Raw genomic sequence first — 18,021 nt, forward strand, 5'->3', positions numbered from 1 at the left:
AGTGAGAATGATTTCTAAGAAAATCCAATGGAAAAGTAAAAAGTTTTGATAGGATAATAGTTCTAAATGAATCAACATTTCAAATATGTTTTTAATCTCTAAATTATCAAGCGAATTTGTTTTTAGTGTCTCTTTCAAACTAAGCTACATTTTGATCCTTCTTATTAAAGAAACCATAATTTTTGTCCTCCAAACCCAACGACATTAAAGAAAGGCCGAGGTGGCTCACGGTGAAGTTGCACGATTTTTTTTTTCTGATATTGAGTCAGTCTTTCTCAGCTTTTCTCCCTCCCTCCCTCTCCCTCATCTCCTTCCTTCCATCTTCCACTCCACCCATCATCTTCACCAAATCCTCCATTATCTTCTCCAAATCCTCTAAACAAAGAAATCCATCACCGCCACCGCAATCACTATCTCTGCCTCTCTTAACCCAACCTCCCCACACAACATCCTTATTTTGTTCCTAGACTCAAAATGAAAGGAGTGAAATTGCTTTTGTTTCAAGACGGGATGTATGGCCATAGGCATCTTTGTTAACGAGGTTAGTGATGTGGTGATGGTCGAAGTAGCTGCGGTCTTGCACGTGCAGCATTTTCCGGAAGAAGGGGTGCTTGATGAACTTGTCAGCCTCCTCCGCCACATGTATGATAAACACACTGAAACTATTGTTTGTTAACAAAAGAAGATTCTGCAAGATCGATGGCACAAGCAAGGGCTACAGCTTTATTCTCGCGCTCTCTCTACTCATCAGCTGGATCACTGCAGCAACGATTCCCGACCCAGCCTGGAGGTGGGCAACCCATTCTCTGCGTTTGTTCATATGATCCTTGTACGAGTACATCGTATCATAATGAGCATTAGTACGAAAAACTATGGTTCTCAGTGCAAGGGCTATGTCCATATCGCCATTAAAAGATATGCCTCCAAATCCCCCGCTATATGCCCTCGTCTTGCCACTTCCAACTCATCAATCAACTCCATTACTTTTACCTGTTTTATAACAATCCAATCAGTTACATAATGTTCAGCTATAACTACCTCCCAATTAACTCTATCTATTAAGCACACGTAATATCATAACTGAATGCGAGTGCCTGTCGTATGATGGACAAAAACTACATTAGCAAGGGTTCTAAAATTTACCTTCGGTGCTCCGCTAACTGTACCAACAGGTAAAGCAGCACGCAATGCATCCCAACTTGTTAAGTTATCTAACAACAACCCAGTGACCTGCAAATACAGGTGTACTTTACCATCATCTCAGAATAAGCTTCACCAAATTCATGAAATAAACTAATTTTAAAAGTAATATTCATGTTCAACATCTCACGAAATAAGCTCTTAGTCATAATTTCTTTGGCAAAAATATATGGGCCTGTTGGTTTCGATAAACATTGTCCTCTTAGGATTAAGGGAAAACAAAAGATAGACGCATCTTTTCTAGTTTTTATTTTCAAAGTTCTGACTAAAAACTGAAAAGTGATTAGTCAGTATAAAAGTAAATATTCACTTTCCCTGCAAGTGATTGTAAAGCAAATGTTTTTGTATCTAACATTAACGGAAACTTGGGGCAGTTTATTCTTCAATTTGATAAGAATGACCAATAAAGCAGAAATATTGAAGAGATCATCATAGCATAAAAAATGTTAGATTTTCATGTGTAAATAGAATAGGGATGTTGGGTTGAGAAAGGCAGAGATGGTGATTGTGGTGGCGGTGATGGATTTCTTGTTTGGAGGAATTGGAGAAGATGATGGAGGATTTGGTGAAGATGATGGAGGGAGTGAAAGATGGAAGGAAGGTGACGAGGGAGAGGGAAGGAGAAAAGCTGAGAAAGACTGACTCAATGTCAGAAAAAAAAATTGTGCAACTCCACCGTTAGCCACTTTGGTCTTTTTTTAACGCCGTTAGGTTTGGAGAACAAAAATTATGGTTTCTTTGAAGAGAAGGATCAAAATGTAACTTAGTTTAAAAGAGGAACTAAAAACAAATTCACTTGATAGTTTAGGGACTAAAAACATATTTAACCCATGTTTCCAATGTGCAACTCTGTTATTACCAATTTATATCTTTATAAAATTACCTATTTATATTTTTATAACATAATAAAAAAACATTTAGTAAAGGATAAAACAATTCAATTAAAATTAAAATATAATAAAAAATGAATTGTAAAACAGAGTATGTTCATATGATGATAGTGATGAAGAAAAAAATTATATTAGTCCTTTTGTTTATAAAATATTTACTTTATATCGTTTTATTTAGTTTTTAATGGTAAAAAATTATAAAAAAAAAGTACAAATAATTTGAAAATAGAGATTGTGGATTTTATTGATCATTGAACCTTTTTGTTACGCCACATCAACAATTAATAGGCCACTTCATCGAAATAAAAATCTAAAATCCAAAACTCTAAACATTTTTCTTCTATCAACATTACTTTATATATGATTGGTGGTGTTGAGGTCGAAGAAGCTGAAGCACTGCTCAAATAAAAATCGGAAAATAATTTAAAATTCTCTACATATGATTGTGTACATTCAAAACAAGGAATGAATTGAATAACTGTGTCATAGTTCAAATAAAATGTTCTCTATTTGAAAATACATTGTATCACTACATTGTATCCATTTTCTCTATCTAGCTGCAATAATTTATCCATAAATTGTAAACATATTTTAGAGATTTTTAAAATGTACATCTTTGTTGTTAAGAGTAAATATTATAAATAATAAATGTTATATTTTGTTAAATAAAAAAAAGAAAAGATAAAAAAATAAAATATTAAGCTAATTTTTTGTGTGTTCTTTTCCTTTTGGATGATCTAGCAAGAATTAAAAACTTAATTCCCCAATATGCTGATACACTTCAAGACTGGTGAAATCATATGAATAAACTCTAAGAAAAAAATTCCGAGTAATGTTGCGCATTAGAATGAATGTAATTATAATTAGACAAAACAATCAGAGTCACATGTATACCTATTTTACATCCCATAACAACACAAACAAATATTAACATGCAGCCAAAAATTTAAAAAATGAACCTGATTTTGTCAAAGCTGCTCCATCCATTCCTATGCTTCTGGACATAATTAAACAGGTCAGGCCAGTTGTTGATTATCTTCAGCACATTCACATGCATAGATGCCTTAATTATTTTCTGAAACTTGAGATTATCCTCAGAACGGCAAGATAACGTTACTCTAATCTATTAGGGTTGCAAAAGTTTTGTCTGCTTCAAAAAGCAGACCTATCCAACAAAGCACACTTGTAAATTTTATTTTCATCTACATAGCAGTAAATAATTATAGAAGGATTTACAAAATTTTCCTATTGCATTGTTCAATTCATTGGCTTCAGCAACTTCAGCTCAACCACAATAAATAAATGCCTTATATGTATCACTAATGAATCACAATGCAGATAGCTTCTTCCTTTTTGGGTTTGTCTTGCCTGAAGAATCACCAGAGTCTCTTCTCTTCTTGTTTCTCTTGTCATCAGGGTTATCATTAGGGTTAACAGCTGCACCCTCATCGATCTTTTCTTGCTCTTCTAGTGCATCTTTTACAAAAGCTTTTAACCTCCATAGAGTGTAGTCGCTCTGTGTAATGATGAAAACATGTTGTGTAACTAGAAAAATGCTAACAAAATAACTAAATTAAATTGGATAGGACAGAAAAAATTTAAAATAGGAGAAAATTGACATTGTCAACTAGCATCGAATAATAGTATTGACCTGAGCATCTAAGTCAAGGTCCACCTCATCACCCGTAGGTTGGAAGATTGGGTTAGTCTCAGCAACCACATCCAATGCCCTATACAGGTTTTCTAAAGACAATTTGCCTAAAGTTACGCCAAGCATTTTCTTCTCTTGAGTAGACAGTTTCCTGCAGTGTCACCAACATCGGTAAAGAAAGCAAAATGCAAAATACCCTTCAACATCATAGGAAGATGACCAGAAAAAAAAAATACTGCATACTATCATAAAACAAGCATTTGGAGCTCCAGACTGAAATGCAATATATCGGACCAAATATGATAAATGATTTTTACACAAACCTGCACTTTTGAATCACCATCTCTTTGAGACTCTTCAACTGCATATCGACCTCATAAAGCTGAAATAATATGTAGTTGATAACATAAAATATCTGATGTACTCCTATAAGGCATCAAATTAATGATATGCTTGGAAAAACAAAACATTAGCAAACAATAATCAACCTCAGTGCTTATATCCTTAGCTTTATTGGCATATGTTGTCTCCTGAGCAAGCTGAATGTCCAACTGTGCCTGTGCTTCTTCATCTAATTGTCTCTTTTCCTACCATTCGCAAATATAGAAACGTAATATTACATAGAAGTGGAGAACCAAAGTCACATCTGTAACAACTGTACCCTCTAAAATTGTAAGAATTTCACTTTTCTATTAAAGAATTCCATTTAGATAGAAGACATATAGACAAAGGACAATACAGGACCTTCCTTAAAAATATACAGACAACGAAAACCAATGCCCCATTCAGCTCTAGGAGAGTCACCTTTTCAAATGACCTAAGGTATTGAAGTTGTCATCCCTATAGAAATCTCAGAAACATCTTAAATGATCAATTACTTTGAGGAGAAAGTAAAAATCTATTGGAGGAGTGTAACTTGATTGATGAAAGAAGAGCAACCACCCACTAATGAGCCAAGGCTTCCAAATTTGGATCAAAGAAAATATATTCAAATAAAACAACTGTATTCATTAATAAATGTAACAAAATACCTATAATCAGATAAGAAGCCACAGGTAACATACCTAAACATCACTATGAATCATTTCAAATCAACATGAACACGATGAGCACTAGATGGAAAAGGAAGTGTTTTACATTTAGTCAATTTCCAAACAGAACAAAAAACATATGCACCAATACCAATATTGTTATTTCCCAACAAACCAGATTAATGTGAGACGAAAACAATTAATTTCAGATGGCCCATTTTTTATGCCAATCCTTAGAGATTCAAAACATTAACACAAAGCAAAAAGAGATATGACGGGAAACAAAATGAAGAGGAAACAATACTCCCACTTCAAGCCCCTTTGCAATCACCTTCCTCTACACCTGCTTCCACACATGACAACCAGCCCAAGAAAATTTGTAGGGTCTTATTATGATCTATGTTACGATCTCCTGATTTACTATCCATACTTCTCTTTCCAATATTGAGTAAGATATTGATTTTGACTACCTTGGATCACAGGAAACAACCTACCACTAATTGAAGATTTTAAGCAAGAAATGACATACATCTTTCAGAAGACTGATCTTGGTCTTATGACTTATTTTTGGGCATGGAGATCACTCAAAAGACCTAGATCCTTGTTTTGTCAAAAAAAATATGCAAATGAGATTCTAAAAAGATTTGCATGAGTGTGGATCGATCAACACTTCAATGAATCAAAAGCAGAAGTTTGCCAAGGAGTGTTAGAGTGTATACCTAGTTATGTTTTGTATGTACTCTTTAGAGTTGTTAGCAATTACTAACAACTATATCTTTTGTTGGAGAGTTTTTCTTTTGAAACATTTTCTCCTTGGGTTTGAGGTGGGGGTGTTAGAGTGTATATTTAGTTATATTTTGTAAGAAAATTTTGTATGTACTCTGCTAAAGCTGTTAGTTACTACTAACAACTTACCTTTTATTGCAAACAGTTACCTATAAATACTCTTGTAAGCTTCTTATTTGTTTAGTGAATAAAGAATGTATACAATTCAGTTTGTTATAAAATTTTCTATTGTTCAGTTCCTTTTGCAAGGAGGATGGAACCAAGAAAGCTGATGAAACTCATTTTAGAAGCTTGATTGGGTGCCTAATGTGTCTTACATCTACAAATGCCTGACATCTTATTTCCTGTTAGCTTGAGATGAAGACACATGCACTGTGCTAGTGAACTGCACTTGAAGGCTGCAAAGAGAGTAGAAAGATAAATCAATGAAACTGTCAATTATGGAGTCAAATACTACATGGTAGAAGAATTTAAATTCTTTGGCTTTTCTGACTGACTGGGCAGGTAGCTTGGATGATATGAGGAGTGTTTAGAGTACTGTTTCAGTACGGTTTCAGGTATCTTTTTCTTGCTGTTCAAAGAAGCAAAAGGTTATATCTCAAACCACAGAAGAAGCTGAATATCTAGCAGAATTTCTAACTTTAAATCAAGCTAGGTTAAGAAATATTCTAGCAGATTTGGAACTGAAGCAGGAGCAAAGCACACAAGTTTTTGTCAATAATCAAACAACTGTTTCAATCTCCCACAATCTTGTGTTTCATGGGAAGGCAAAGCACATAAGTGTCAAGCTATTTTACTTCAGAGAAGTGTAATAAATTGGAGATGCAAGTCTGACTTAATGCAAAACTGAGGATCAAGTTGCTGATATGTTTATATAGATTTTTTCACTCTGCAAGTTTTGAATTTTTGAGGAAGATGCTGGGAGTTTGCAGACTCCAAAGTAAGAAAGAGGGTTGAGAATGTGCCCCTGAGATTCTGTAAAAGTATTAGTTTGAATAAATCAAATTAGTTATTCTGCTGTCAGTGAGTTAGTTTTTTATTTGAAGTTAGCTTCTGATTTTATTTTCCCATTGTCAATAACAGTTCCTAAAACCATGGAGCCTAATCCTTCTTTTCTGTTGTTTGATTGTATTTAAATGTCATATTTGATTAAATAAAATATGCTTCTGCAGCAGAAAAACCGAGTCACGTTGCCTTCTCTACTACTTCTCTTATAGCTTTTCTTTATCCAAAGTTTACAACAACCAACATTAGCAGAAAGATTTTCCAATGAAGTTATACTACTTTACAAATACAAGATTATGTGACGGATATGTTAAGAACTTCCACTGACCAAATGAGGAACGTAACAAGTTATGCCAAGAACATAAGTTCTTAGGACTCAACAAATGGTTGTGAAGATCACACATGTGAAGAACCTAATGTTCTACTTCCTAGGAGTAGATAAAAGGTTATGTGAAGAACATGATCCAGGACCATATGAAAAAAATGGCAAAGTTATGTAAAAATCATAACTTCCAAAGATTTGACTCAAGGTCATGTTAACATAACCCAAAACCTGCATGAAGAAAATGGTGGGGTCACATAAGCAGATTTAGTGCTAAAGATTATGAAAAGATGCACACAGTGCGAAAGAGCTTATTATCCTAGGACAACAATGAAATGTTGAGAAATGCCGTTAATGATACTGCTTCGTAGGATGATATAGCAAGTCTATTAAAAACATTGCAAGTTCGCAAAGTTGTCCACTTAATACTAACAATTTTCATAAGCTCATTTAATACTATTATTTATGTTTGAGCATTTCATGGATGTGTACGAGTATGATATCAAAGTATCACAAAGAAAAAAAAGGAAGATGAAGTAGACATTTATTTATTATATTAAAGAGGAAGGAAATTGTGTGCATCCAAAAGAAATATACAAATAACCCAAAGAGGATGTAGACGAAATAAAATTTCCTAAGCAACATTGCACCAACAACCTACCCCATAACATTGTGTAAGCATCAACATCTACCGCCTCATGTTTTATCCTTGTATTATACAATGAGGCAGTCAGTTCTAATCAACAGTTCTTGGGAGAAACAGGACTACTTATAGGGTTTGTCCAGAACTATTCAAAGGGCTAGTGCATAACCAGCTCATGTAGGTGTCAAGGCTATAAACCTGAGTCTCACATTCAATGTATGGAATTTTAGTGTGGGATTTATAAGGCCCTGACCTCTCCAACTACAACTACTAGCTTTTGCAGAATGGTTCTCCCAAGATGTGTGATTAGAAAGCTTCATTTCAAAAATTAAGGAACTAGATTGGAAAACATTTTACCTCTTCAGCAACTTTAGGTAAGAGTTGCAACCATTTTTCCTCAAATTTTTCTAGTAAGGTCTTTGCCATAACATGGACATCATGTTTTTCGTTGTTGTATTTCATTGCATTCTTGAATATCAACCTTACATCTGCGTATATCTCCCGGACATTATTATATCCTGTGCCTTCCTTAGCTTCCATTTTACTTTTGATTGTACTGAAATCCATGGGCTTATCAATCACCTAGGGGAAGAAAATTAAGCTAACTCGTTTTAGAAAAATAATCAAAGACAAGGAGCAAAAATATTATTATTATAAAAGATATATATGGTCAATTAGTGAAACCAGCGTCACCACTTGCTGGACAGAGACCAAATCAATATTTAAACGTTTTTTCAGAAAAAAAGATTTCTCACGCATATTTGCTTATAGGTGGGGCAAAAGATAAAATATAACTATAGGGTAAACAGAGAGAAAAACTTTAAAAGAAAGAAAAGGCCTTACCTCATAATAGTCATGAAGCTTGAGACCTTCTACATCAACAGGATCCAAGAATGGCCAAGCCCATTTATGCTGAGTTATCTGCAAAACTACAAAATGTATCATTATTGAGTTTTCAAAGGAACTTGGTAGGGTTAATATATATTTAACAGAAAAGGGGGAATTCATTTTGACCATCAATCAACATGCCATTTCTAAAGCTTGTAATAGTAAATTAAATACAAACAAACAGCCTTTTAGCAATGTCTTCATAATAAATAAAATAAAATTGAGTACAGACTAGACACTATCTTTTAACCATAAATTGAAAATTGGAGATTTCTAAGCAATGAATTAGGCATTGTTTTCTAAGAGAAAGTGTGACCATGAAATGGGAGGAAAGAAAACAAGATTGTGGACTTAGTGTAACAGAGGAAATCCTAATTACAATTAATCAGTCAAATATTCAGGAGTAGACTTACTTTTGGATGTTATACAGGATATATCAGCAAGCACCATGACAAGTGCATATGGGTGAAGTAAAAATTAGTATGTTAGAATAATTATTAAGTCTACCTATGATTAGTATAGCAGGGCCTAAAGTAGGTAGTTGTGTGTTGGGTTATCTATAATGATTGTTCCTAGCAGTCTAGGACAATCTCTTCATCTTCCATCTATCTATTGTATCAGATTTTTATCTATATAAATAATAGAACTGAGAAGGGTCTTCTAAGCCCTTTAGAACTATTTTTCTCTGTTTTAGATCTCAAGTTGGTATCAGAGCAGGTTCATCCTGCTCTGGTTTCCGTCCTGGGTTGTCCACCAGCACTTTTGCACCTGTCCGGTGCCGTTCGCCGTTGTCTCGCCACTATCTGCAGTTGTCAACTGCAGTTTGAAGTTCTTCAACTTGGTTGTCCGCCATCTCGCATTCTTCCGCTGCTGTCCACCGCCGTTCGCCGCCGTCACTGTTCTGTCCGGCGACCACTGAATCTGGTTCGCCTCTTCACGCGACAGCCAACCCCACCAGTGGGCTCGCCTGATTCTCCTCCACACTCCGCCACGCGCAGCCTCTTTGTGCGCTGCGAACAGGCGCGTGCTGTCCACGCGCCGCCCTCTGCTCACCGGAAAGTCGCCGCGCCACCTCCATAGTTGTCGCCCTCTGCTCCTCTGTCCGTTCTGACCCTCAAAATCTAACTTTGGTGTGTCCAGAAGCTCCCCTTTAAGAAAACCCTAAGAAACCCTCCAGGGTTTTCTGGTTCTTCACGGTTTTTCTGGTTCCTTCTCCTGTTTTTATCAAAGAATGGCGTCTGGAAGTGCTCTTTCTTTCTCTGGAAGTCCCTCAATCACTTCCGAAAAGCTAAACGGAAAGAATTATCGGTCTTGGTCTGCTGCTGAGGAAATGTGGTTCCTTGGTCAAGGACATTATAACCACCTTGAGCAGGATGGGAGCCAAGTACCTTCTGACAAAGCTGAACAATGGAAACAAGCTGATTTCCAATTGTTTGTCCTATTGTGGCAATCTGTGGAACCCCGATTTTTGATATCTCTTAGAGCCTTCAAGACATGTCACTTTTTGGAAGAAAGCTCAAAGCATTTATGCTAATGATATTCAACGTCTCTATGATACCGCAAACAAGCTCATCTGTCTCAAAATGACAGACCATGATATGGTCTCCTTCATGACTGAAGCCCAAGCAGCTGTGGAAGAATTGAGAATGTTCTTGGAAGTGGAATCTTCGGAAGATATCAAAAAGAAGCTTGACAAGTATTATATGGTGATGATCCTCCGTGCTTTGCATCCAGATTTGAATCACATCAGAGATCAACTTCTGACAAGTCATGAGGTCCCTTCCTTGGAAGGCTTGACCACACGGCTTCTTCGTGTTCTTGTGCCTCAGTCTCAGGAAGCTCATGAAACAATGGAACCATCTGTCATGGTTGCCACGCGAGGAAGAGGAGGACGTGGCACTAGAGGAGGAGGACGTGGAGGTCGAGGACGTCCACAGTGCTCTTACTGTAAGAGGGTGGGTCACACCCAAGAAAACTACCTACTTTAGGCCCTGCTATACTAATCATAGGTAGACTTAATAATTATTCTAACAGTATAGGCCATCAGTATAAAGTTCAATACAAGCCCCATCCAACCAACAAGTATAACTATAACTAGTTAATCAAAATGTAAACAATAAGAAGTAATTGAAGAAAGTAAAAACAAGGGCAATGCCCCTTGGCCACTCATTCAAAGCAACCATATACTTTCTTACTAAACAGGATCAGATACATGAATTGAATGGCACAATAATGTTCTGTCAAATACTTGATTTAGTGTTCAAGAGTAATAGAAAGAGCTAGGTGGTTCACATTAAAAATAGGATCAAATTCCCACATAAGTACATGGTTCGACTTTAGAAATATTGAAAATGTTCAGTACATTTCATTTGAAAGGTAAGCTAAAAATTAACTTTTGTCATCACATCAACGCAAATGGATAAAACATTTTATAACATTAACTATAAAAGAAAACCCAACTATAAGGAGACTTGGGAAAAACTACATTCATAAAGATTACTACAAAAATGCTGCAAAATTTTTGTGCTTGCCTGACGCAATATTGTGGAAAACTGGCGCATAAGCTCTTGCATTCTCTTTGCAGCGGCAGCTTCAGTATGTGATGCATCTTGCATAGGCTTTTTGGTGCCAGTAGGATGCTTCTCCCTGCCCTTCTCTTTTACAAGTGAGCCACCTTTAGAATTATTACCTTGAATGTTATCGGTGGATTCATAGAACTGTTCAACCTCAGTCACTTGCTTCTCAAGCTGTACAAGGCACTATAAGATTATTTTTCTTAACTAAAAAGAAAAACTAACATTAAGCCCACAACTCCAAGGCGGTAAATTTTAACTTAGCACCAAACATTTATATTAAACTGTTTAGAGTCTTTAGACCATCAAACATTGATATAAAAGTTATACATATTCCTTCACTTACATATCAGCTGAATAGTAATGGAAGTATGAAAGCCAACTTCTTTATAAATTTATGGTTAAGATTAGTAAAAATGGCAGAAAGAACAAAGCATAGAGTCTAGGGTATTAAATAATTCTGATCTATAAATAACTGTATAACTGATCAAAACAAAGTCATAATTCAAATTAGCTTCACTTGTGGTCTCATTACTAAGTCAGGCCCAAAAGAAAATCCCATCAATTAAAGCCACAGCTACTAGCCATTAAAAGGCTACATAATAGTCATTTGAAACTTAATTTAATAAAAATCACATTAAAATCATAACAAAAGGGAAAAAAGAAAATTCCTCATGCAAGCAGTGTTGGGGATAACCCAAAAGGATAATATATCTATTTAACCCCCCACGCCTTAATCATGAAGAAGAAACAAATTCAATTCACAGGTTGTTTTGCTTTTGGTTGCGCATTGTGAGCATAGGGTCTGATTGAGTATACTTTCCATAAACACTTCTAAGAGAAAAAAAAAGAAAATAAATTTCTTATTAAGTTAAAAACTAGTTCATACATAACTTAAAGTCTGCTTTTGAAGAAGCTAATATGAGAAAGATTTTGCATAAGTTAATTTAGCTCACGAAAACCAAAATTCACTACTGGAAAAATTTATTTCATTTATCCTTATTATTGTCTTCTACCTCAAGTCCATGACATCGTGTCTCTTCTTTGTTTTTTTCTGTCACATATCGAGTATCCACAGCAAGTACAGGCCTCACTCTAAAATCTGTACTGATTAACTTCACTCTATGAAACCAATTAGTTTACGTACACTACATTAGTTATATGAAAAAAAAAATGCATAAACTTTAGATGTGTTTTAATTAAAATTTTCTCTACTTGTTGTTCACATACTCTTCAGTCCTACCCACTTGAACTAAAACCCTGATAGTAAATCACAATTAATAAGACAAAAAGCAAGGGTTTGATATATTTCATTTGCAGTAAAGTTTCTAGGGTGAGCTAATTCACAGAGTCCTAATGAGAAAAAGAAAAATGCCCAAAACAAAAAGAAAAAAATAGGAAGAAGGAATTGAGTACCTGGTTGACTCTGTTAAGAATTTGATGAACTGAAACCCTGAAAGGTTCCAAATAATCACGAGGTTCAGGCTGAGACAGAGGATCGGCGTCCATCATAAACAACGTTTGAGGACAAAGTTGTGCTAGACTAGATTTGCGTGCCTATTTCTGTCGTCTGGTTATGCCTCATGAGAAACTTCTCCCTTTAATTTTGGTGCCCTTCTTTCATTCTTCTTCTTATACTGTTTTTTTCAATTATTTGAGTATTATTTTTTATTAATTGTACTTATTTATTATTCTCCTCTCACAAATTAAGTTTTACTTATCTTTTATTAATTATAAAAGCAACTTCTTTTACTCAAAACAAGAATATAAATAATTTTACCTTAGATGTATTTATAATGTTTAAATAATTTTTGTTAATATCATTTAAAAATACATTAATATGGTTTCTGCATAATTTATAAGAAGAAAAAATATTATATGTAATTTCATTAAAATTAAAATGTAACCTAACATATCTAATCATATTGCAAAACAATAAACTATAAAGTAATAAAAATATAAACCGTTAGATTTATGGACGTATCCACTACGATTTAAAAGTCAAACACAAGGGTCATATTTATAAAAAAATAAGAAATATATAAATATAATAACAATTTAAGTTTTAAAATATCTTAACAAAATTAAATTAATTCCAAATTAAATTGTGTTGACGATGTGATCCAAGTATGTTGACTATTTTCTGTAATTAAATTATAATTTAGCAAAAATACTTAAATTAGTATAATAGCTTCATTTAAAAACGTAATTCATGATAATATATTATTTTGTCACTATAAGATATCTTTTTATTAAATCCTATATGAGTTTGAAAATATTATTTTGATTAAAATTATTCACAAGTTTTAATACTATAATATTTCGTTTTATTATATATATATATTATTGAAATTCAAAAAATAGTATTTTAGTAGTAGAATATATTAGTTTATGTTTATTTTTTTCTTCCATCCTTATATAAATGTTGAGACTTGCTTTTGGTTTGAAGTAAAATAATATGATATAAAAAAAAAATACCATACATTTCAGTGGTTAAATTATGAGATAAAATATTATCCTTGTCCACAGAAAAAAAAAGTTTGTTAATAGTTGACAAGTTATTTCTATTGATGCATCCTTGGGACATGATATCATCAGATTCACATTAAGAAATGCTGGTGACCCTTTTACACTGCTCAATGGACAGAGCTGTCTCGGATGCAGTTGCTGCAAAGGTTTACTGTGCAAAGAACCAAACAAGCTAAACTAAATTTTTAAATTTGAACAGGCCACCACTCTGAACCATGCCTATTATCAATATTTTCCTTAACTACTACATCAATCTTTACATTTGATATATATATTATAGGAATAACAAATAAATCTCCCTTTGTAAATATGGTTTAAATTTGTTTCTATTTTAATATAGATATAATGTGATTATAAATAATATCTAATTTGTTTTTAATTATATTTAGAGATAGATATGTTTTTCATCTCATCTCATTGTTATAATATTTATTTCCACGTTAATTTTCGTGTCATTTAAATTATTAAAATACTTATCATTTATCAAGTAACATATTATATATATATATATATATATATATATATATATATATATATATATATATATATATTACAAACTATTTTTTAGATTGTTATGAAATTCATTCAATGTTTTAAATATTTTTTTCTTATTATTTGTGCAATTATTTTTAAATAATATATCAATTAAATATTTTTTTATTTGTATATCCGAAAATTTCTCTACTTCTTTTATATTTTTAGTTATTATATGTTTTTTTTTCGCATGAAAATGTTTAAATATTAATTTAAGTATTCAATATAGCATAAACCTTTCATTTATTAAATAATATAAAAAAAATTATTTTCCTATTCTCTTATTATTAATTTTTACATTATTTGAAAAATGCTTTTGTTTAACTAAAACAATTTCTATTGTCTTTCAACAATTGGACTAAATTGATTTTTTACAATAGTCTATTAATTATTTATAAGATGCACACTTATTTTATTATTTTTCTATTTATTATTTATTTTATCATATAAAATATTATTTTGATATTTTTATTTAATTATTTTTAATTTTTAAAATGTAATTTTATCACTATAATCATAAATAAATTTTATTTATTATAATATAATAATTTAATTAATTTTCATAATTTTTTATAATCATTCAAATTGAAATTCAAAAGGTAAAAATTTATGTTTAATTTTAATTATGATTAATTTAAATTTTTTCTTTTGTATAATTTTAATCAAGTGATTATATTATAATTTTAATTAGTATATAAATAAAGAAATTATATTAAAATTTAAAAGTTGATGTAAAGATATTTAATTTTTTTGTTTTCTTTTTATATTTTCTGAAAATATTTTTAAACTTTATCAACTAGGTTTTATTAACATTATTTGATAAATATTTTAATTGATATTTTCTTTAGTATTTTATAATTATAATTTTTTTATAAGTATTCGATATTAAGAAATAAAATTATTTTCATTTAATAATATTAATTTTCTATTTGTTTTACAAAAATTAATTAATTGATATTAAAACGGTATGAAAATATATATAAATATATACTTAGAACGAAAATGATACCCATTGAATTTAAAAATAATTTCTTTAAGAATAAATACGAGATAGTAAATCTTGTTCCGCTTCGTTACCATCCCTATATCAATCCATGTAAATATATTTAATTTTTGAGCAATTCTGTTAATTTGTCAATATATATATATATATATATATATATATATATATATATATATATATATATATATATATTAAAATAACAAATTATCATACTAAGCAATTATCCATAGTAATGAAAATACCTTATAGTAATTACACGCTCATTTAATTTTCTTTAAGTATTAAAAATATATTATTATCTGAAAATCACTTCTAGTATCTATTATCCAAATAAAAATCATGACACCTAAAATCAATTCGAGCTATAATCAATTGTATAAAATCACGTTGATCTAAGATTAATTCTATAAAATTTTACATCCAAGCACACACTTAGTCTGTCATATGATTTTTATTTTATTTTTGATATTAATACACAGTGCTCATATAAACACAGTACGATGATGAGTGATGGCAGTGTAACTTCAGACTCAGACATGGCCCCCATCTGCCTGTGGCTGATATGTTCGACGCCTAAGCTGAGAATCAGAATTGGGTTGTTGCAGAAATATTTTCGTCGGATCATTAGGATCAACATACCTGCATATGATTTCAATCATCATTATTAAAGCTTATACATTATAAATCATACCGTGCACACTCTACACAAACTTAAACTTGGACTAAAATTTTAAAGCATAATCATTCACTTACGCATGTCTCATCATCTCATCAACAGGAGTCTGAGCTGCCTGCAAAGGATCCACGTAAGATTGTGCCTGCATATTGTAGTGTTGATTATACTGCCTCACTGAAGCAATCAAATTGAAGAAAAGGGGAATGAAGGTTCCACATCCACCCTCTTTGAATATGATCTTAAATGAGTGTGTGGAGTAAAGTGCTCTGTGTTGGTCATTAGGGACAACCTGTTGCAATTAAAATAGTTCAGGATTTAGGATCCATAATTTTGATTTGTAATAAAATAGTAAGATGTACAGCAAAAAATAACTATTTACTTACAGGCTCAACATGTCCCGAAAGATTGTTGCAGTGAAATATTGGCTGGTTAAATTTTTCTCCATGGACGTAAAGCTGCATAATTGATGAAGAACTAAGGATCAATTAAGAACAAATGGCATGCATACATCACGTTTTAAATTAATATATATGTTTTGACAATCTACAAACCAAATACAAAAATAAAATGATGAGCAATATATATACATGTTACCCCAATTTTCTAATCTTAACTCCCTTTAAAATAAGATTGACACTAGTGAAGTTCGACATTAAGTGAATATCACATTTCCAATTAAACCCAATGGAGATACTCACTCAAATTTCATGATAGTAACTTAAAATCCAACTTCAAGCAGCTAACCCATGACATAAAACGCGTAATCTCAAATTTCAAGTCATTGTATTTCAGGGATGTTTGAAAGAACTTACGTATAACAAATGTAACAATATGCTTCCTGAAGTATGTAGCCCATAAAGATAAGTTATTTTAACTTATTCCAACAAGTTTTATGGTCAAATTTCTATTATAAATTCTTCATATACTAAAAGGGGAATTGTACAGGGAAATGGCGCAATCATAAAAATGAGGGTACAAAAGGGAGAGTAGAGGTCTCTGGAATATATATGGTTCAACTGCATAACTTTCTTTTTAACAAGTCTCAGTTCTTCTAGTTGTTTCTCTCTGATCCTCTCTCTACTAAAATATGCTCGCATGTCACCTATACTAATCTACATTTACTTCAAAAAAGAAATTAAGAATAACAATTATTTGCTCATCAAGTTATTTTTTAAACTTATAACCACATCATATATCAAGTCCCAACCAATCTGAGAGACTAACATAATAAAATCTACATTCATAGTTTTCAGCGTGTTAGCACTACCCAAGCAATGATAATGCGCTATTCCCCGAGAACCAACAGGCCTAAAACTCCACCATCACAGAATTCACACAAGTTATAACAGACGTCATAAGCCACAAAAAAATACAAACCCAATTATTCAGTGAAGTGGTTCTGCTAGAAAAAGATTGCTATAAAGTCATTCACAAACAAAACAGAAAATGGTCCATTAAATCATCTTAGCATAACAACAATGGCATTCAAGATGTAACGGATAAAACTCTTTTGGTAAAAGAGGAAAAACAATAAACATGAAAACCAGGCTGCACAGAATTAGCAATCTGAAACAGCATAAGGAGTTACACATACCAAAGGCATATCAAAAGCTGTAAAATGCCCATCTGGACTTTTAGCAACGAAGACCATCCGAATATTTGACAAATAGACGATTCCTTTGGTTTTGACATGACCCCCATGACTTCTGAAAAAAAAAACAATTATATCAAACACAAAAACCACACAAAATAATAAACACATTTCACATGGACCTGAAGGTCTTTCACCTACAAAACAAAATTAGCAAATAATTTCATATGTTCCAAATAGCCCGTTAGCAGAGTCCTAACCTGACCTAACACATATTAGCATAAAAAGAAGAAATATCAATCTCCTATAATCATACAATTGCCGCTCTAATTTTTCTTTTCCGCTATCTTGGAATTAACCGACAATCCCCAAATATTCCTTTGCCAAAAAAAATGAATGAAGAAACAATTCGAAAGCGAAGAAATATATAAATAAACAAATGGAAAATCGAAGAAACGGTGAGTAACTAACCCAGAGGCAGGAATCTTATCGATATCGAATTCGACACCGTCTCTGGCCAGCACAAACATCTCGTTGACGAAAGGAACGGGCATTCCATTAGGAAAGAGTTGAGGATTCAAAGCCATCTTCTCTCTCACAGATCCAAGTTTCAATCTTCAATTATCTCTCCCTCTCTTTCCCCTTCGTTTCTCTATAATTGATGAACCTGCAACCGGGTCTTTCCAGATTTTACCTGTC

At 32.5% G+C, this 18,021-nt stretch overlaps 3 protein-coding genes across 4 annotated transcripts; 1 reads left to right on the forward strand and 2 right to left on the reverse strand.

Annotated features, from left to right (window-relative positions):
- The first annotated feature begins 339 nt into the window (after positions 1 to 339).
- LOC148206657 (uncharacterized) lies at positions 340 to 1,842 on the forward strand. Its single transcript, XM_088108410.1, is given in 4 exon segments — positions 340 to 939; positions 942 to 992; positions 1,125 to 1,242; positions 1,674 to 1,842. Coding segments are annotated over 4 exon segments (405 nt in total). The 5' UTR covers positions 340 to 872.
- A 1,060-nt stretch (positions 1,843 to 2,902) lies between these two features.
- LOC124840531 (transcription factor GTE1-like) lies at positions 2,903 to 12,593 on the reverse strand. The gene is made up of 8 exons (XM_047316595.2): positions 12,406 to 12,593; positions 10,948 to 11,163; positions 8,372 to 8,449; positions 7,886 to 8,110; positions 4,230 to 4,328; positions 4,065 to 4,123; positions 3,742 to 3,892; positions 2,903 to 3,606 (listed from the first exon to the last, which is right to left on the reverse strand). The coding sequence occupies exons 1-8, from the start codon at positions 12,499 to 12,501 to the stop codon at positions 3,418 to 3,420; spliced, it is 1,113 nt and encodes a 370-aa protein (XP_047172551.1). The 5' UTR covers positions 12,502 to 12,593; the 3' UTR covers positions 2,903 to 3,417.
- Positions 12,594 to 15,427: 2,834 nt separating this feature from the next.
- Positions 15,428 to 18,021, reverse strand: LOC124840539 (classical AGP protein). Of its 2 annotated transcripts, none has more exons than XM_047316608.2 (5): positions 17,794 to 18,021; positions 17,326 to 17,434; positions 16,115 to 16,186; positions 15,809 to 16,020; positions 15,428 to 15,694 (listed from the first exon to the last, which is right to left on the reverse strand). In XM_047316608.2, the coding sequence occupies exons 1-5, from the start codon at positions 17,907 to 17,909 to the stop codon at positions 15,586 to 15,588; spliced, it is 618 nt and encodes a 205-aa protein (XP_047172564.1). In that variant the 5' UTR covers positions 17,910 to 18,021; the 3' UTR covers positions 15,428 to 15,585. The 2 variants fall into 2 exon arrangements, with proteins under 2 accessions (XP_047172564.1, XP_047172563.1); XM_047316607.2 differs by having other exon boundaries at positions 17,326 to 17,437; positions 17,794 to 18,020.

The sequence above is a fragment of the Vigna umbellata genome, chromosome 1 (genome assembly GCF_029865625.1).
Source record: "Vigna umbellata cultivar VRB3 chromosome 1, Vumbellata_1.0, whole genome shotgun sequence".
Classification (NCBI taxonomy): domain Eukaryota; kingdom Viridiplantae; phylum Streptophyta; class Magnoliopsida; order Fabales; family Fabaceae; genus Vigna; species Vigna umbellata.

Excerpts from the sequence above, each read along its gene's own strand:
- LOC124840531 (XM_047316595.2), bottom strand. The coding sequence starts at position 12,501 with ATGATGGACGCCGATCCTCTGTCTCAGCCTGAACCTCGTGATTATTTG. Across the intron at positions 4,329-7,885 it reads TACCTAAAGTTGCTGAAGAG|GAAAAGAGACAATTAGATGA; the intron begins GTAAAATGTTTT and ends TGCGAATGGTAG. Across the intron at positions 3,893-4,064 it reads ATGGTGATTCAAAAGTGCAG|GAAACTGTCTACTCAAGAGA; the intron begins GTTTGTGTAAAA and ends GTGACACTGCAG.
- LOC124840539 (XM_047316607.2), bottom strand. The coding sequence starts at position 17,909 with ATGGCTTTGAATCCTCAACTCTTTCCTAATGGAATGCCCGTTCCTTTC. Across the intron at positions 16,187-17,325 it reads CAGCTTTTGATATGCCTTTG|CTTTACGTCCATGGAGAAAA; the intron begins GTATGTGTAACT and ends TCAATTATGCAG. Across the intron at positions 16,021-16,114 it reads TTTCGGGACATGTTGAGCCT|GTTGTCCCTAATGACCAACA; the intron begins GTAAGTAAATAG and ends TAATTGCAACAG.